The sequence below is a fragment of the Haplochromis burtoni genome, unplaced genomic scaffold (assembly GCF_018398535.1).
Source record: "Haplochromis burtoni strain Fernald_Lab_line unplaced genomic scaffold, NCSU_Asbu1 Contig_36, whole genome shotgun sequence".
In the NCBI taxonomy this organism is placed as follows: domain Eukaryota; kingdom Metazoa; phylum Chordata; class Actinopteri; order Cichliformes; family Cichlidae; genus Haplochromis; species Haplochromis burtoni.
In genome coordinates, this window is record NW_024582397.1 from 1352259 (window position 1) to 1372534 (window position 20276).

At 38.8% G+C, this 20276-nt stretch overlaps 3 protein-coding genes across 12 annotated transcripts in view; 1 reads left to right on the forward strand and 2 right to left on the reverse strand.

The window, feature by feature from the left end:
* The window catches only part of mtus2b (microtubule associated tumor suppressor candidate 2b), a 29560-nt gene extending 20334 nt beyond the window's left edge, over nucleotides 1-9226 (forward strand). For 2 of the 6 annotated variants that reach the window (XM_005926500.3, XM_005926502.3), the window contains exons 8-15: nucleotides 658-724; nucleotides 1184-1398; nucleotides 1687-1792; nucleotides 1879-1952; nucleotides 2035-2133; nucleotides 2248-2367; nucleotides 2654-2754; nucleotides 4033-9226. In XM_005926500.3, the coding sequence (XP_005926562.1) occupies nucleotides 658-724; nucleotides 1184-1398; nucleotides 1687-1792; nucleotides 1879-1952; nucleotides 2035-2133; nucleotides 2248-2367; nucleotides 2654-2754; nucleotides 4033-4240 (990 nt within the window). In that variant the 3' untranslated portion in view covers nucleotides 4241-9226. Of the gene's footprint in view, nucleotides 1-657; nucleotides 1399-1686; nucleotides 1793-1878; nucleotides 1953-2034; nucleotides 2134-2247; nucleotides 2368-2653; nucleotides 2755-4032 lie in introns of those variants that run through there. The other 4 variants (XM_005926501.3, XM_042219671.1, XM_042219672.1 and 1 more) reach the window with 4 other exon arrangements.
* On the reverse strand, nucleotides 7604-11976 carry stoml3a (stomatin (EPB72)-like 3a). Its single transcript, XM_042219676.1, has 7 exons — nucleotides 11146-11976; nucleotides 9050-9153; nucleotides 8835-8907; nucleotides 8625-8707; nucleotides 8315-8518; nucleotides 7898-8032; nucleotides 7604-7798 (listed from the first exon to the last, which is right to left on the reverse strand). The coding sequence occupies exons 1-7, from the start codon at nucleotides 11219-11221 to the stop codon at nucleotides 7604-7606; spliced, it is 870 nt and encodes a 289-aa protein (XP_042075610.1). The 5' UTR covers nucleotides 11222-11976.
* Nucleotides 11977-12481: 505 nt separating this feature from the next.
* On the reverse strand, nucleotides 12482-19003 carry slc25a15a (solute carrier family 25 member 15a). Of its 5 annotated transcripts, none has more exons than XM_042219673.1 (8): nucleotides 18502-19003; nucleotides 18269-18395; nucleotides 18012-18087; nucleotides 15880-16138; nucleotides 13892-14032; nucleotides 13624-13799; nucleotides 13366-13524; nucleotides 12482-12640 (listed from the first exon to the last, which is right to left on the reverse strand). In XM_042219673.1, the coding sequence occupies exons 3-8, from the start codon at nucleotides 18064-18066 to the stop codon at nucleotides 12519-12521; spliced, it is 912 nt and encodes a 303-aa protein (XP_042075607.1). In that variant the 5' UTR covers nucleotides 18067-18087; nucleotides 18269-18395; nucleotides 18502-19003; the 3' UTR covers nucleotides 12482-12518. The 5 variants fall into 5 exon arrangements, with proteins under 5 accessions (XP_042075607.1, XP_014190405.1, XP_005926568.1 ...); XM_014334919.2 differs by adding an exon at nucleotides 16985-17071 and having other exon boundaries at nucleotides 18269-19001; XM_005926506.3 differs by having other exon boundaries at nucleotides 18269-19003.
* Between the last annotated feature and the right edge of the window lie 1273 nt (nucleotides 19004-20276).

Consider the following 20276-nt stretch of genomic DNA (forward strand, 5'->3'; position numbering starts at 1 on the left):
GTATGAGCAGCAGACACCCCACTTTAGACAGTGAAATTTCTCGTCTTTAGTCTGATGTGTAACCACTCATGTCGTGGCATATTTTAAGCCAATGATAGTAAATAGAAGTAGTTGGTTATGGATTTGTTACAATGTAAAATGCATACTGTTTTTTATTTATTTGTATTTATTTATTTATTTTACAACTCTGAGACGTAGCAAAAATATGCACGTCATTATCTAAGATCCCTAAATGCTGTTTTCCACACGACGCATCACATCGGTGAAGTCCTAATATCCAGTAGCACTGCACTGACGCGTCCTGTTACTCTGTGTTCTTGAGTGCAATATCTACATGAAACGGTTGAGTAAATTATCTTGCATCATTTGCTGAAAAAAAACCCCCAAATCTTCCAAAAGGGCAAATTTTTAACACATCCACATTTGATTCACCCGAGCTTCATAGCATAACAAACTGTAGTGAAATTGATGGGAGCCGGTTTAAAAACCCGACCTGTTAGCATTGTTTGTCGTGCTCTCTTACAGCCACCATTAGCATCTATGACAAAGATCTTGCATTATTAGAATTACATGCTTGATTTTTGCTGCTGCACTGACAAGAAACACCTAAATCCATTTGCACTGTCTAGAGATGTATGTCGCTGTGTGTCTTTTCAGAGTGAGAGTGCCATTGTGAAGGAGAGGGAACTGTCCCTGGAGCTTGCCAGAATCCGTGATGAAGTGGGTAAGTGGGATACGGCGTTACAGTTATGGCACCACAGGGAGGAGAGAAGGCAGTGAGTCACTCATCGCTCGCAACCCATGATGTATTACCGAGTGTTTGACCACATGGCCCATGGGAATTCACTTTGCAGACAGCAGTCTAGATTTAGTCTTAGACTGAACGTTAAGGTGTGTGTCTGGTAAATAAAGTAAAAAAAAAAAAAACAACAACAAAAAAACTCCTATGTTGACACAGTTTCAAGTCACACTTTAGAACAGACTTGTAATACAATCAAAAATATATTAAGAATTTTATAGATTTACCCTTCTTACTTTTAAAACTACCCTTGTTACATATAACACCATAAGAGTGAAACAAATAAAGAAAAACCAAGACTGTGTGGAGTCGAAATGACTTGCCTGTCTTTTTAGGATGTTTTTTTCTTTTGTCTGTGTCTCTTCTATTCTGTCTCTATTCCAGCTGTCAGTGTTGCACACTGGGAGCAGTTGCAGCAGGAGAAGGAGGAACTGGAGCGTCGTTTTGAGTCTGAGCTGCAGGGATTGCGGGCTCAGCAGCAGAAGGAGCTGGGAGCACTGGAGGAGCGGCTGAAAGCACAGCACGTGGATGAGACGAATAGTCTGCAGGCCCTGCAGCGAGCTGAGCTGGAAGAGCTACACTTCAAACAGCAGGAGCAGGTCTGTGCTAGGCAGCCTGGATATGAACTGCCATGTTTATCCAAATCTCATATGAGAAGTGAGAGTGCAATTTAACTAAAAACACGAGTTTATCTAAAAGACAAAAGTAAATCGCAGCGGTTATTTTTATATATGAATTTTTAAAAAAATTATAAAATATTAACAGAAACATTTATTAAAGAGAAACAAAAATGTGAGAAAATAGTGTGTTGCATGGTGTTCATATATACGCATGTATGTGAACAGCGGGTAGCACTGATGAGTTATTTTTGTAATTGTTGCCTGCAGCTTGAGGAGATGAGTCAGAACCATGAGGCGTCCTTGATGGAGATGGAGACGGCTCACAATGATACACTGGCCACTCTGCAAGAGGAGCATGCCAGGACTGTGAAGAGTAAGCGCCCCATTTAAAACCTGTTGCCACCCTCCACTGAATCACTGCACGTCAAGAAACATGACGGTGTGTGTTTCTCGTGTCAGATTTGAAGATGGCCCATGAACAACAGAGGAAGTCTTTGGAAGAAGAGTTTGAAAAGATCAGACTGTCACTGCAGGTTAACAGTTCTCCTTAAAAATTCATAATATGACCTAGTTAATAGTTTAAGTCATTAACAGTTTAATATCCATGGTCATCAGGATCAGGTGGACACACTGACATTTCAGAACCGTAGTCTCAGAGATCGAGCAAAACGATTTGAAGAAGCTCTCCGCAAGAGCACAGATGAGCAGATCGTGGTAAGAGCTTCATGATACACTGCTTACTGCTGATGTGACAGTAGCAACATTAACAGCATAAAACTTGTTGATTGGTTTTACAGCTTAGTGGTGTTTTTTAATGCTTTTTAAAAGGATGCTTTGGCTCCCTATAAACACATTGAGGAGGACCTGAAGAGCCTCAAAGAAGTTCTGGAGATGAAAAATCAACAAATCCATCAGCAGGAGCTGAAGATTTCAGAACTGGAGAAAATAGTAGGTTTCAAGTTTTTACCAGAGAACATCTGGAGTATGTTGCAAAATATCCAGTGCATTAAAACTTCTTTTAAGTTGGTATGATTCATGGCAGCTTGCTGAGATTTATGAATGATTTCATTAGTTATAAAGTGTATCGTCACTGCAGCCTTCCCATTTACCTCCCGTCTACTTTCATTAGCGCTAATGTTTCCTTTGTAAACCCAAATCATTTAGCCTGCACCACTGTTTCACTCGTTCCACAAGTATTTTAGTGTGGTGTACTGTGTTACCTGTGTTTTTTGAGCAGGCTGCAAAGAATGTGTTCCTGGAGGAGAAACTACAAGTGTTACAACAGCAGAATGAGGACCTGAAGGAACAAATAGACAAGAATCTCGCTGTGTCCAGGTCAGAGAAAATCCATACATGTGCTGATTAAAGTTCCAACCACGAGATGTAACTGTGCTTGGTGCTTTCTTGTCTTAGAAGTGTTGCAGTTTTCTGGATACATCATCTATGTTATACAGAATATTTTTGTTTATAGAGGTCAGTTAATCCATCCATCCATTCTCATCCGCTTATCCTTTTCAAGGTCGCAGGGGGACTGTAGCCTATCCCAGCGGTGTTAGGGCAAGAGGCAGGGTACACCTTGGACAGGTCGTCAGTCTGTCGCAGGGCTAACACATAGACACAGACAAGCATTCACACCTATGGGCAATTTAGAGTTTCCAATTAACCTATCCCCACTAACTGCATGTCTTCTGACTGTAGGAGGAAGCACCCAGAGAGAATCCACGCGAACACGGAGAAAACATGCAAACTCTACACATAATTAATGTTTAGAAACATTTACAATAATGAAACCCATAATTCTGAATGCAGAAATTCAATACTTTATAGAACCACCACTGGTAACTTGGAATAATTGTTTTGTGCATAATATTATCAGTCTCTTGCATCATTTAGATAATCACAGCACACAGTGTTAACACTGGGTGATCCTATCTTAAGAGAGCATAAACGAATGCTGGTGAAGCTCAGTAAACTGATGCAACAGAAAAGGGATAATTCATCTAAATGATGTGATTTAGATGGGCCATTCCTTGACTGGATTCTGTGTTAACACTGAATCAAGCAGTGGCCCAACACTGGAACACCTTGACTCTTTTCTTTTTCAGCCATTCTGTTGCAGATTTGCTGCTGTGCTTGGGATCATTGTCCTGTTGCCTGACTTTGATAAAGCTTGTTTGGCTGTCAGACAGATGGTATAAGAGGAGCTCACGGTCAACTCAATGATAGCAAGGTGCCTGGGTCATGTGGTTAGAAAAATAAGCAGATATCGTCGCTCCACCACCGTCTTTGACACTTGATAGGAGGCATTGATGCTATGCTGTTATCCTGTGTTTGGTTTTCATCAAACATGGTGCTGTGCATTATGACCAGAGGACATTGTTCCAGAAGTACTTTTGAAAAGTTTGTTCAGATGGAATTTTGCAAAGTTGAACTGTGCTGCCATACTTTTTTTTTTAGAGAAAAGGTTTTCTCCTGACAGTTGTTCCAAACAAGCCATACTTGTTCAGTCTTTTTCTCCTTGTGTTGGGATGAACTTTAACAGTTAACATGCAAAAATCAGTAAGAAAAAAAAAAACGTGACCACACAACGTGACCTTTTCCTTGTCACTTTAGGCAACTCTCTGAAGAGAATGCTAATCTGCAAGTGAACGTGGAGAAGGAGAGCAATGAGAAGAAGCGCCTTAGTCGCACCAATGAGGAGCTGCTGTGGCGCCTACAGACCGGAGAGCTGAGTCCTCGCATGTCCCCCAGCTCCTCCCCTATCCATCGGCCACCCTCTGGACCAGGCTCTCCTGCCCGTCCACACTCGTATCACCAGTGATGCTCTTCTGGAAGTTCTCGTCACCAAAAGCTTTTAGCTGGAATCAGAAGGCCTCATTTGTTTTAAACCTCTTGGGTGAATGTTTCTCTCAATCAGAAGAGGGATGGATGTTACACTATATAAACACAAATAGGTCTGTTTGTTGGGAAAATCCACTTGCCTATGTGATTTAAAATTTGAACCCCACTGACCTAACCAATTGTACTGTTAATCACACCTGTTACTAAAAGAAGGAATTCTCTGCCCTCAGATTTTCCTACTCCACACGAACGCAACACACAGCAGATGCACTCAAAAACTCCCACAGATTGTAGATTGATTGGAGAGCAGAATGAAAATCACGGTGCCTCATTTCCATGTTTTCGCCTACATCTCCATCTTCTCATCCAGCGCTCAGGATGATGGATGTACAAGACATAATGATAATCAAAAGTGCAACAACAAACACAAAAAGCGCCTTTTGCCATCCATTCTCTCCCACCAGCAGCATCCACCAGGACAAGGAAAATTCTTTTTGTGAGTAAAATCACAAAACTACCTACAGTATTACTCTCAATGTTCAGATTCTTCTCTGGGGCTTATTATCCTTTTCATCCTGAAATATTGTAGGAGTTTACGAGTGAATATCAAGCCGTTTAACCTCAATCATCCATGCTACTTTAACTTGCATATTAGCATTGACCTGAAATGTGTGGCTACAACAACAACCCAACTTGTATCTTCTGAACTGCCAACACAGTCAACAGTTTTCCTGACCATACTTTGTAAAATCTGTACATGTATTGCTCTCTTTAAAGCATGATCTGTCTTCCAGTTATAATTAACTATATTTTAGGATTGCCTACAGTGTGATGAAGTGGCACGGAAGGGCAGTGGAGCATCGCGATTTAAAAGGAATTTCTTATTAACTTGAACAGGATTCATTAAAGGTAAAACATTGCATTATACATTTCACACTAGGTGAGTTGATGCCCTTCACACCCTTCAGATGAATTAATATAATAGACTGCTCAAAAGGTTAACACTTGATCATCGCAGTATGAAGCAAAGTCAGTTAAACTTCAGGAATAGTAGTCTGTCCGGTTAGGAAGCAAAAAAATTATTACTAATCAATTTAATCTGCCTTTGTGCAAATGAAACAAGAAAATCTCCAAGAAGGTAAAGGTTTAACACGTGTTCACATACATCTTTGCTTATTCCTGATCCTTTCAGAATGATTTTTTTACTCCAAGAGTGTGGAGAAGACCCCAGGGGTGATGGGCTGTTATATGAGCAGACCTGGACAAGCCGTAGATCTGCTCCTTTGTGCCTTTGTGCAGATTACTAGCAAAGCCCTAGAAAATGACCTCCAGTATGCCATTGGTAACGTTGCTGCCTGTAACATCATCCAGCATGACTGGGTTGGCAGTAGGTCAGTGATGGTCTGGGGAGGCAGAATTGCACAGGTCCTGCAAAAAGACATATCGAGACTGTCTTGTGACAGTATGTTCAAAAACATGAACATGAGTAAACTGCCGGAGGTCATTTTGAGGGGTTCTGGCTCCACCTGTTCTTCCTTGCACTGAGGAGCAGATACTGGTTTTGCAGCTAGGTTGATGCCCGTGCTTTAGCCCCTGTTCTCTCTTAATATGACCCCTCTTTTCCCATCTTCTGGTGCCATCCTGGAGGAGCTGGGCTACTTGTGCAGGTACAGTCTCATGCTACCAGTAGTGACAGTGACACAAGCAAAGAGCAAAACTGCAGAAAAATAAGAAAGGATAAGAGAAGACAGCAGTGTATGGTCACCACATGCAGCATCATTCAGTGTTTGGTGGATCTTCTTGATGCTTCTCCAGTGCTGCTGGTTTTGCTTCCTTACTGGACAGTCTAATTCCTGACGTCTAGCCCAGTTTGTGTTATGCTGTGATGATCAAGTGTTCACTTTTTTTGTTGTTGAGCAGTTTATAAACATGTCCTACAAAGTGAACATGCAGACTACATAGAAACCACCAAAGAGGAAATCATTGAATACAGCAGTTCATTAAGTACTGTAGCTGTCATATGGTTGGACTTAATTGCTGCCGAATCAGCCATAAATGGTGCAGACGTTGCAAAACATTTATCTGTTTTGTTGCATTTTAAGATTATACTGTCAGGGCTCTGGCAGCTAGCTGAAACTATTGCTGTTTTCTCTGTTGATGTTTATTATTATTTTGATTGTTTGTGTGTGTTTTCACCACAGAAATCTTTATAGAGAAAGAATTAACCGCAATTGACAAAAACCCCCAAACTGATTACATTTCCATCAAAATAAGCACGAGAGTCTGATTGCAATGTTACCTCATTTCTCATTGTAGAGAATAATCTCAGGTCTTGAGGAGAATTAAGAGTCATCAAAAGGAAGCAACTGCCTTTTTTTGTATTGTATTTTTTTCATGTTTACATATAACCACCTGTCTCAAATGTCTGTTTTGCCAGATAACATTTCTCGAAATTTTATTTGGATGTAAGCGTTCTGTAAAAAACTATTTTAAAGAGCCTAACACAGTCAGGAAACGCATAATAATTAAGTGAAATGGGATTTTATGACATTAATACATTGTAATAAAGCAGGCTTTCTTTTATCCATTCCCTCAGACATAAAGTATGGAAATCTGCTGAAATAGGGATTTGGTTCTAGGTGAGTTAAATTTACTGTTAATACAAGTTGATTATGTTTAGCTTCATCGCTGGTGGGTGTTTTGAAAGGAAGTGGAAATGATGGCTCTCTCCATCAGGTACTCTGATTGCACTGAATGCCTGTGTCCTGTGGACATGACCTTGTACTCATTTACCGAATGTTTGTCCGACACTAGAATAAGAGGTTTTGTTTACAGTTCATGTCCAATGTCAGAAAAGGTTGCTGCATCGCCTTGCTTCTGTTGTTTACATGATTTTTGTTCCTATTCAGTATTTCAGAAACTCATGCGCTGGATACGGTTGTCTGAAAGCATGCCTTTATAAGGTTTACGTGCATTTTTTTTGACTTTACACTTCCTGTGCATTTATTTATTGTCATCCCTCAAAACTGTAACTGTAGCTTAGCTGGTTAACATATTGTGGTGAATGATGAGAAGTAATGTCTATACTGTATATGTTGCACTTTGTATTTAAGTATTAAATCACAGCAAGTATACACAAGAAGGGAGAGCCTCTTTTTAAGGTTAATAAGTAATAATGCAGAGCAGATTGCAGCAATAACCACATTAGGCCTGCATTAAAAAAAAAAAAAAAGCTCTCACTGGAGCTTTCTAAATGTAAACATGGTGATATTGCAAAAAAACAAAACAAATCTGCGACAATCTGACTTGATTTGAATTATATGCAACTTGGTTGACATGAGATTCATGCCTTCCAATGCATGAAATGTTGTATTATATCTATTGGCAGAGGGAAGATGATGGTGGAGTTCTTCTCTGCTGCGATGGTGTTGAGAGTCTGAAGGTATCTTAGCTGGAGAGCTGAGGGTGAGTCAGCCATTACCAGAGAGGCTTCTTTCAGAGCCCTGGAAGCATTCATCTCCCCCTCTGCAGCAATGATCTGAAATATAGGCAGACGATCAGTATCTTCTGATGTTTCATTTCTGGGCCTGAATACATGAAAAGGAAATTGAATTCAGTCTTCCATTCCTCTCATTACCTTGGCCCTGGCCTCCCGGCTGGCTTCAGCCTCTGCTGCCATGGCTCGCTGCAGCTGATGAGGCAACTTCACATCTTTGATCTCTACACGCTCCACTTTGATACCCCATGGATGAGTGGCTTCATCCAGGGCTTCCTGCAGGGTAACATCCAATATCAAACACTCTAGTCACAGTTATAGTTTAATAAACAACAAATCAAATACTTTATACTCTACAGTGAGAAAACCAGTGGCTTCTACTTGTTCTAGCATTCTCCTTGTGGCCAAAAAAAAAAGTGTTCTTTGAATGGCGGGTGGGAATGAAGGAGCTCTAAAAGTATCTGTAATAAGGCTTTTCTTACCTTTTTTAAAGGGTATGCTTATATATAAACGTAAATGAAAATTTTTGTAATAAGTGTAACAGCACTTTATCCTCACTTGCATACTGAGTGAAATGCCCTCTCTGTCAGATAGAAGTTCTGCAAGGTTTTTGGTACCAAGGACATTCCTGAGAGTGGTTTGAGCAAGCAGTCGAGTAGATGAGTGCGCATTGGTCACATTGGCCACTGCTGAAATGGGGCAGTATACGCGGAAGTAAACCACACCGTCCACAGACACTGTCACAGAGTCTTTCGTTAGGATCTGCAAATGTTTACAAAAATTGCAGTTTGTTTATCTACAGACAGCTTGTGATGCATGAGATAACAGAGACAGAGTGCTTTCATAATGAAACAAAGCAAGAATATACCTCTTGAGGAGGGATATCAAAGGACACAGTTCTCAGATCTACTTTCACAAAGTTATCGGTGCAGGGTAATATTAGGAAAAGTCCTGGAAAAAGATAAAAGCCAGTTCAGATGATAATGTGGAGTCAACTTCCAAAGCCAACAGTTTTATTTTTCCTTTTGGTTTCTGGGATGGCTTAACCAAAGTGTTTGTTGTATATTTAACCACAAACCTGGCCCTTTAGCTTTTCTGTCTGTGATCCGGCCGAGTCTAAAGATGACAGCTCGCTCATACTCCTTCACTATCTGAATGTTGGAGACAACCAATCGCACAACAGTAAATAAGAAATACAGAAATATAAATGGAGTATTTTTGTATACACATCTATGTGAAGAAATAGTGATTAAATCCTAATAAGCAGTGCTCCGCAATGAGAATATACTGTACCTTGACACACATAAATATTGTGAGTGGAAAGGTTACTATTACAAAGATGATGGATATGAAAACCAACAGCCAACCACAGCATCCCAGTTTACCTGAGTTTTTATCTGCAAAAAGAGCAGAAACACTTTACAAGTTTTTAAAGTGCAGGGTATGTACAATATCTTGCTTCTTTTTTTTTTTCATAGCACCTTCATTTCACATTTAAATTCAAACCTTAAGTTCTTGGTGTTACTTTGATGATATAATTATCCAGTAATATGCTCCACTGGGACGCCACCTTTTATTAAAGGTGACACAGAACATTAGTGCCGAGAGATGTAATGGATCTACACTGCTCCTATTTCACTAATGATGTAAATAATTTCTAAGGGAAGGCACGTAGCTTAAAATCCACGTGAGTCACAAAATGTTGTGCAAACTCACTGAGCTATTCAAATATCATCATTAAAACACTGAGATGTCACTCTCTGTGTCATATACAGGGTGGGGGGGAAAAAAATTCTTTTCAGGAAGACTTTCAGGTGAATCTTTTAAACTAGACACAAAGCTAATACATAACTACGGATAATTTAATTTAGTTACTTCTAATACTAAAAATACGCCAGCCAATTATGATAAATGGTGACGACTAATGCTTTTCTAATGAAAGGCCATGTCATTGAAATGCAATAAGTGATGTTAAAATAGAATGTGATTAAGATGTATATTAAATTAATATGCCAAATGATTATGTAGGTTAAGGATATTTGGGTAAATATATGGTAATTATTAATTCACTGCTTTCCTCCTTTTCACAGTTTTTGGAGCTATGATTAATGTGTTAAAATATTACTATAAAAATAGCCTAGTACAAATTATAGGCAAAAAATAAAATATTTAAATATCTATGCTGTGCACTGAAGAGCCGGTATTCTTATCAAACGTACTTACAAAAGTCTTGAGCCACCCATCATTTCTTTATATTTTGTCCTGAGAAACATTTCACCAGGCATGTGAAGGTGTGTCTAAGGTTTTCTTTGGACATTGGCTGCTTTTCCTCTCATTTTCTGTCCAGTCCTCATTTTTTTTTCTTTTTTGTCATCTCTCGGCTACATAATGCTAATGTATGAATTATTCAAGCATAAAAAGGACCCTAACTCAAGGGATGGACCAGTGTTGTACCTACACATGAAACACAACTTAAACCAAACACTTGGCATATTTCTGCGTAGTGTGTCCTTAAAAGTGGACAAGTACAAAAGAAGAAGTGGAAAATCAGTGGCAGCAGATCATATGGAGAAATGAATCCAAATTGGAAAATTGTGATTTGAATTCAGTGTCTACAGCCATCTGTTAAACATGGTGGAGACTTTGCAATAGTTTGGGTCTGCATTTCATCTAGTGGTGTTGGAGATCTTGTCAAAACTGATGAATGCATGTGAAAAGTACTATCAGATTTTAATCTAAGCACAGTGTAAATGCACTAAACGTGTTTACAGTATGTTTGGCTTAAATAGAAAAATGCACAATTCAACCCTATTGGTGATGTATTGGCCTCCCCAAAGCCTGGACCTCAATATCACTGAAGCAGTGTGGGAATGGAACAAAAGACAGCCAGCATCCAAAGAAGGGCTTTGAATGTCCTTTACGAAGCCAGGATTCCTGAGGACTACTTAAGGAATGCTGAAGAATAATATATTTAGGGGTGGATGTTGCTCAGGATGTAAAGCAGGACATCTGTTAATCAGAACGTTGGTGGAGCAATCCTGGCTGCTCCACGGATGGCTCCCTGAGCACAATACTGAACCCCGAATTGCTCCCAATGTTAAATAGAAATAAATCCCTTAGATGTAGAGAAAAGTGCTTTTGCCTTACAGTATATACTATACTCCCACTGTACTTTTACACATTTCTATATCTTTTACTGCACACATTTCCCTAGCAAATTAGAAAGAAATGAAGTGAGGCACAAGACTTTTACACAGCACAGCTGTCCTATGCAACTCCTACAATTCTGGACTCTTTAACATAAGGTTTCTTGGGAGAAAAATCAGCCCTTATTTTATATCCCTTATTCTAAAAATAAACATTCACAATGGGTTATAAAAAGTATTTACCTTCAATAATGCCATCATTTTTCTGCAGTTTATCCTGTGTGACCATCTCTGCTGTGCTGGATGTTGTAGAAATCATTGGTTGTCTGTGATCGAGCAAGCTAGAACAGTACTGCACTTGTTTACGTGTCTGTTCTCTCTGTGGGTGCGGTTTTTTTTTCCCTTAACACCGGTTGCTTTCTACAACAGTGAGGCACGCTTGCCCTGTAAGTCACCTTTAGGTTGCTAAGATGTAACATGAACCATTTTTGTTTAACCAGGATCTTTGTGGCTCTTGTATTGAAAAGCTATCTCAGTCCTGCTCTTGTGCTTTCGTACATTTAAGTTCAGCAGTCTGTCACCTGAGTCCGTCACATGAATAAATAATTGTTGTATCCAAGTCATGAAACATGAGAGGTGATGTTCAAAGAAGATGATACGTAGTTTTCCTCACATTTTTCCCGTGGATTCCCCAAGTTTTTACAAAATTAAGGATTATTTATGAGGTTTAAAATTCTATTTCATGGAATATAGATTATATTGAACCTTACACGGAAAGTCATTAGTCTGGCAGTGTTGGGTCTACTGACTTTTTGGACCCTTCATGAAAAGATTCACAGGAGTTTCTGATGTGTTTATTTTTCAATGTTTCTCCTGTTTTTTGTTTTCACATGTATAACTTCATGTTCTGTTTTTTTTCTAGGAAGAGTGGGTTTTTTGGTTTGGGGTTTTTTTTGGCCGTGGAGATCCTGACGTTTTTCACTTTTTTTACATTACATTTTTATAAAATTGTAATTTAAATGCATTTGCACTATCTTATGACACATGCTCCAATTTTATTAAAGTGAATGGGCCAAAAATACAACTGTAATTTCTTTTTTGACTTGACAAAAGAACAAGGTCATTTTCAAGTGCAGTGTTTGTACTGCCCCTTTTTTCCTTGAGATCTTAGTCCAAATAACTCACATATGATTCTGTTTTTATTATATTTATATATTACAGTGTTTCATACCACTGGGTCACACACACTAAAAATAAAAAAGAGTTGGCAAAAATAAAGGTTTTTTTTCTCAATAAGTAAATATCCTTAGTTAACAAGTAGTGAATGAAGTGCAAACAAATAAACAGCCATGAAACAACAATGGCCTCGGAAAGAAGATGAGTGGTGACTATGCATGCCTTCCCATTCTTCTCCTTGTCAGGCGAGAACAAATGAAACTCATGGACACCCAGTAAACTTGTACTGCCACAGCAAGGCCAGTGGAAGTACTAAAACTTTTCAAGATTAATACTTCATTTCACATGAGTTTGACCAGCATATTACACTTACAGCACTTTTCTTGTTATAAGGATTTTTTTAATTAAAATATTTGCTTTGGTTGGAAAGATCCATTGCATCAGGCACCAGCGGCATCCATCATTAACTTGCGACTAAACTCATAAGCCAGGAAGAGGGCTCCGTTGGCAGGGAAGGTGCGCACCATTGTAGGAGTTAAGCCAGAGTACAGAGCAGTGAACCCTGTCGGGACAAAGAGGAAAAGCTGCACAGACTGTTCTCTACAGATTAAAAAAAAACCCAGCATGGACCAATTAGCAATATTTCAAAATGACAGTCTGTCAATATACCCTTATCACACAGATAACAGTTATTAAAGCTGCAATGTCACAGAACAGTGTTTTATAGTGCATTTATCTCTGATATGTTACATAAGGTTATAAAACATTGTCTCTCACAATAATTGTTTTCAGTTTTTACTGTTACCCACCTCCTATGAAGTGGGGAGGTTTGTCTGCTTAGATATTGTTTTCTGATTCTGAATATTACAGCCTGGCATCAAGATAAGGGCCTACTTTGAACACATGTGTTTCCTAACCTATAAGCCAGTAGTAAAGGGTGCCAAAAGCAAGGGTTAAAGTCCCAGTTTAAAGTCCACACCCCACATTCTTTAAAGATTAGTTACATGTTGTGGGTCAGAACCCTCCCCATCTTCAATTGTGGCCTTCAATCGGATCACAGCTACACACTTGTAAAGTTTTGTGACCTACTGCTGCTTACACTGCTGACACTATCATATTTTTTAACTTACGTTCACAGACATAAAGAAATATAACACATGCCAATATATTCAAAATGGCATTTGGGGTGCATCCTGCAAAAAGTATGTGTTCCCAAGACTACAATCATCACACAGAGAATCAGAAAACCCACTCATATTCATCTGTGCATACATGTTCAAACCTCACCCTCAGTGCGTATAACACCCATGAAGGTCTTGATGAAGCCCTCTTGCCTCCCTGCTAAGGAGTACACCTGGATCCTGGACTTTATACAATCTATTGGATAGACCACCAACCAAAGACATCCTCCTGCAAATCCCCCACTGAACATCAGCGGAAGAATACCTGCAAAGGCAGAAACTATTTTGAGTCCACAGAAACATACAAACATACTACAAACTCCCAAAATACCATAAATACAACAAGAAGATGATATAACCATACCTATACCATCTTTGCTTGTGCCCATGTGTCGCGCAAATGTGGACCGACACCACTCATAGGCTCCAAAGAAGCAGAAGTAACCAGGAAGTTCCCTCATGAAGGTGGACATCAGTCCTTGGTAGAATCCTAACGGGCCATCTGTCTTCAACACGGTCTTAACCACAGTCCACACTGTGCTGAAGACATCCCAGAAAACAAAGTCTAGCACAGCTTTGGTCAACTAAAACTTTTCTTGTCGTAACAATGTCAGGTTTTTAATTCCACTTACCTTTTCTGTCCTCTTGCCACCTTCCCAGATGCTTCCATTTCATGCATGGCCTGCAAGCGACATTTCACCAGCTCTGTGGGGCATATTGCCATGGAGGAGAAGATGGAAGCTAAAGACCCTGCAGATGCCTTCTGAAGATCACTGACGAACAATGATAAGTACAACAAAAGTTAAGAGTATGAAGAGGAAAGGGTTTTAATGTACATACATCCCCATCTTCAATTTTTAGAACTACAAAAAAGAGACTGTTTTATTTCTGCCTCATGCAGCCAGTGCTAAGGTTTGCTCTGACCGCTGATACACAAATAACTGGCATGTGTCCGACGATCAAGAGCTCTTAATGGATATCGATTTAATGACTGTTCCCAAGACGGTTTTCCAGTGTTGTGATTATATCACTCATTTGGTACGGAGATAAATGCGCTAAACCTTATGGATTTTTAATGTGATGAGTCTGCTTCTGACTCTACTATGCAAAAGGTTTGAGTCACACTCATTTCATTTCATATATTTTGCTTCCAAGGTGCCAGGCTTTTTTGTAAATTTTAAAGTCATGTTGAGCAATAGTTTTCCAAGATTCTTGTACCTGATCAGTTTCACAGGAATGTTTTTTTTTTTATATTTCCTTAACACTGAGCTATGAATCATTCAAAGATAAAAAGGTACTTAACTCAAGAGATGAACCAGTGTTGTGTCTACACATATAGCAGATATTCTTAGCAAAGAACCAATTCTAAACTGTGTCTTTAGGCAGAGAAGCAGCCTGTTACAAAAACACAATCTGTTTCAGCTTCTTTAGTTGAATTTATGAAAAATCACAAAGATAACAGAGTTTGACAACTAAAAACAATGTTTTTGTGCAGCGAAGGCGATTCCCAAAGAGCTATTAGAGGAAATGCAAAGGCATTTAAATATGCCTTACTAAAACATATACTTTTACAGCATTACAGATTTCCTGCTTTAGGAAGCTCAAATCCAAGTTCAGGCAAGAAGCTGAAAGGTCAAATAGAGATAATATAAGCTGTATTTCATACTTGATACAATTCCAAATTCCATTATCAAAATTAGATGAACAGCTTAGGAAGAGAGCGACCATCTGAAAATTAGCAGCTACACTCATTTGGGCCTTTTTGCAAAAAAAAAAAAAAAAAGGCTCAAATGAGGAAAAAGTTTTCCTTGCAGTTACATCAAAGAAATATTCTCATCATTTCTAGTTTTTTCTTATGCTAATCACTGTTTACTGTGACATAAAATAAAGATTTAGGTTGTGATAAATGCAATGTGGCACAACTGTAGAAAAAGGTATTTCTTAAAGTGATCAGACAGCTCAAAATACAAAGCTGGTTAAGGAAAGTTATTTTAAAATTGCAATTAGTTTAAAGCCCGTTTGGCTGAGCATGATTTCAGTGGGTTCAATGTGTAATATTAATGGCAGTATTTTCATTATAGTTCATTGAATGACAAAAAAAAAGCTTTTTCATTAAAATCAAAATGAATATCCCAAACAACTTAAATCCTTTAAAAATGCTCCATCAATTTTAACATTTGTCTCTAAAGAGCGTCACTGAAAACCATTTCTCTTCATTTAGTTTCTATTTCTGGCTGCAATAGATAATTATTATTGTGGGGAATTTACTTAATTATTATTCACTTTATTATTTCATTCTCAATTGCCAAGAAAGATACTTAATCTAAAGTTTTAAACTGTGTGAGCACACCCACTTATTATTATGATGTTGCATCTCAGTACATGATGAAATGCTTTTCTGCACAGGGAGTGAAAAGAGGAGGCAGCAAGTCACAAAGCGGAAAGAAAATGTGGAGGATTGAACCCCCGAAAATGTCTCAAGACACTGAAAACTGAGAGTCCTGGTTCACATGAACATTTAACATCAAATTGTGCTATACCCAGCTGCTCCTCACTGAAGTCTGTTACATATTATGCAGGTTATTATGTAAATAAATAGTCAGAAATATCTTCTTCCAACCTGAGATCAGCGCCTTTGTCCATCCTTGACATAAAGCGGACGGCATCCTGGCAGAGCCCATAACTCAAGAAGAGCACCGCGTTCTCAGCGATGTTGGCCATCAGGGCAGGCGTTGTGCCTTTGTAAAGACCACGGAGCCCCACCTGCCGGAATGTTGAGATGAAGCAGTGGATGAAGCCGCGGTACATTGTGGGAAACGTCTGCATCTTCACCTTTGCTGTGTCAAATGGCTGACCGCTCAGCACGCAGGCTGTGCCACCTGAGTGGGCATCAAGACGTGAATAACTGAGAAGAACTCAGAGATTAAAAAGTATTGGAAATCAGACTATAAAAATATATGTAGATGTATTAAGATACATATGTGTGTATGTATAATATTTGATCTTAAGAAACTGTATTTTTGAGGTTTTAATTATTTTTTAACTGTTCCTTTTCCAGGGTGGAAGAATTGTACAACATACATCATTAAAGACTTTAAAAAAACAAAAATTGGGTGCACAGGTTTGAATTTATTTTCATGTTTCTCTAATATACACAGTGTCAAAAAACATATACAAGGTCAAAATCTATACACATACCCCCATTAGTATTTGGTAAGCAAACAGTGCAAGTTACATCTCAACCAGTTACACCTTTTGGTAGCCATCAGCAAAGTTCTGGCAGTTCTGGCTGAATATTTGAGCACTTTTGTTGGCACAATTTGTAGAGTTCACCTGGTTTATTGCTCTTTGTGGATTTAGCTATCTCGGATTATTTCCATTCCCTGTACTGACAGTATGCAGTATGTATAACTCAGTGAATTGACCTCGCCTAACCTTGATGTAACCTAACACTGACCATAAACACCACAGCCGCTGTGCACCAGTCCAACACAGTGCTTTACTGTAAATTCACAGTATGGCAAAGCAAACTGGTTTATCCTGCATGAAACTGTGTTGTACTTTCATGCAAACTTTGAATAACACAAAGTAAAAAGTACACACTTAGCAGTGTTTAAATATATAACTTCAAATCATATACAGATCCATTATCTGATTTAAAATTAAGAACATTACATCTAAGCTTTAAATTTCCACTTTATCAAAGGCCACTGAGCAGTCCTTACCTTTAAATATAACCTGTCTTCTTCCTCTCCCTTCTTTTCTTTCTTACATCTTTCTCCATCTCCGAGTGAAGTTATCTCTCATTCTCCCTGGGAAATACAGCAGCTGTACCTTTAGCTTGCAGACACACTGTGTGACAGACTGCTCACAAACAGTTTGTGTGTTTGCTGATATTTGTTAGGCCGATTGAAACGTTGCATTTGAAGTTATCTGCCACTTAAAAAATGTTACTCCCTTTATGATCACTAGTTAGATGCTGAAGCACACATGACATCTGCACCAATCAGTTACAGATTACTGAATCTACTGGGTGCTGTCAACGAAATCCTTTTTTATGCTGGCAAAGAGAAACAACCAGTTGTAGTCAGTCATGATCACTAATGAAAAGTTAATAGGCCATGTCCTTGTCAGGTTAAAAGACATTGTACAACCTTCAACAAGTCAGATTTTAGTGGGTGATTTAGCATATCACTCTCTATGTATACTTTTGAACCTGTGCAGATAAGAGAAACTCCAAAATAAACCCAAGCCTATCCATATAATTACTGCTTTATTAAAAAAATCATTAAATATATATGTTGTGCAGTTATTTCACCCCAGAAAAAACCCAGCTCAAATAAATCATTAAAAGCTGAAAATATCCATGGCATTCATGTCAATGATGAGTACAGCATATAAACCCTCTGACCTCTGACTAAACTTTAGATAAATAACTGGACATATACAGCAAATGGTGTTAAAGACGATCAATACTGAAATAGATGTGGCCTGCTTCCAATCTTTGAGCATATCCCAATTTTTGAATTTTGCAAAATTAACCTTCCTCACTTCTTTACGTTAATAATTGAATGACAGCTTGCACTAAACCGTTCACCCCCACACTGATGGGATCAGGTAGGTGTTATGCTGTGATCCTTTTGCTGCCAGGGTTTGGGTCACTTTTAAAGCAACACAAAGCTGGTCCAAGTGATTATCTTCAATCTGATGCGAGTGGCGTGAAATACGGCCGTGTCTTTACGTTAAACTCACCTGCAGCTCCAGCTGAGAAGTCGATGATCGCCTGAATTACAGGGTGTGGAGCCATCGTGACTTTAAGGACACGAGCCTGAAAATATCCACATGGTTTTCATTCATTTCACCTTTCCCTAATCTTTTTTTCACACGCAATCACAAAACATGACATTATTCGCAAAAGAGATTAGAAACGAGCCTTAGATGAGAAATAAGTTGTTTTAACAGAGGAAGTCAGTAAAATGAAGCACATAGAAGGAGCCCGTGGTGCTTACCTGTAATCTCTTTAGCGTAGGTTAATCCTTCGCAAAAAACAGTGGGAGCATTTAACGCGTCGCTGTACTTTCACTCCACCTTACGACACAAGTTCCCACATGATCTGACTTCGCAGAAAGGAGGTAGCTGCACATTCAAGAAACACAGGACATAACTCAGACGTAATATTATTCATCCGTGCTGTTGTCCGTGGGAGCTCAGTGTTAGTTGATGCAACAACATAAAGTATAACCGTTTTGTCGATAAGTTCATTTCATTGGCGGGTATTTGTCCCGTCCTACCGAGCGCAAAACGCTCAAGGAGTTCACGCTACAGAGAAAAAGACACACTCAGTTAAACACACGGTTTCATTCTTAAAATTAAGTAATTGGATAATAGTTTAATTATATGAGATATAGATTAGATATATGATACACTACTGATCACCGAGTTAAAGTCATATTTGGCAACAGGCTCTATTTTTTTTTTAACTCAGTCTTGTGACATTTCGCTGATTAGAATGAAATAGCTTTCTGCATCGTAACATCATCTGTGAATGATGTCTCGATAGATTTAACAGAGGTATGAATATGCGGACCGGCGTGTCTATTACAAGTTTTGTCGTGATATTAAGAGGAAGACATCCCAAGATTCTAGTACAGTGGAGTACTTTATGTGATAACGTAAATCCATCGTGTATTCATTCCACTCACGTACTCGAATAATTGCGCAATGTTGACGGAATTATCTCCCCCGAATTTACTCATCTTGTACTTCCGAATTTATGCCAGTAATGCCCCGTCTGACTGTAATACCCGATGAAGACCACAAGGTGTCCCCCTACTCCACAGTTGGCTTATTAAGACACCAGACAGCTTCTGCTCCAGCAAACAGTCTCAAAGTGGTAGAGCCACAGATCATGAAAGGAACGAGTCCATTTACTTCATTTTTTAACCCCCAAGTTTGTATTTTCCTTTTTACCATTTGAGAACATTTTATAAAGACCTTACTTTTATTAGCATTTTTGCTCATGAAATGATAATTAAAACTATAAAATGTGTACACAGCGCAGATTCTGTGACAAATCTAGCTTATTACCAGGTCATGCAGGGAGGCATAAGTATCAAATTAATTATGGAATCTTTTTTTGGTTAATAGTAAAGTTTAGGACGAGCTTGAGCAAACAAAAGTACCGCCTGCAGCCGACAAGCATTAAAAATAGCCCCGTTTTAGCCATCAGTGCAGCCATTTATATACTATTTATATGCTAGTACAATAAACATATGCACATATTGAATTTAAAGTAAAAGTAGCTGCGATATGTGCCAAAATACGAATATGCATCAGGTAAGTAATTCCCCTGCTCCTTGTTATCACAGCTTGCACACACAGCACATGTAAAATCTACCCACGGATTCTCAGTAATGTTCAACTAATGTGACCGTCCTCGTGGATTTTTGAGGTCTGCTTCCTGACTCACTGTGTGACTTTTGGATCTAAAACTTGCGGATGCTCGGCGGAATCCATTCATTTCTCTAATCACGTTTCCCGAGCAACAGGCAGCCACACAGCCCGCAGAGCGCGATATTTCCAGTTCAGTGCTTAAAAATTGGCATCGTCCAGTTTTAGTGTGAACCAAAAATGACCCCAGGTTATAAAGACGCTCTGATGGTGCGCCAGTGTAGACTCTGTCTGTATGTTACTACACACGGTACGATTACTCTTACAGAGTCTGTAGTCTGCTTTCAATACTAACAGAATATTTAGTTACCATTGCTCTTATTTAATCGTAAATAATGAATGATTTAGGGTTGCTAAGTTTTGACCTAAATACAGGATATTTAGGGAAAAGCAATGGATATAATTCTTCTGTAGAAATTACGTTAAAATTTTTAAAAAAAAAGTAAACAGAGAAATCTTCCACATTTGCTCTCCACAGGTTTACTTTTTTCATTAAGTCTTTCGATGCAGTTTATTGGTGCTTTTCGGCTGTCAGTCAAATGTGGGCGGTGTCAGCTGACAAATGAT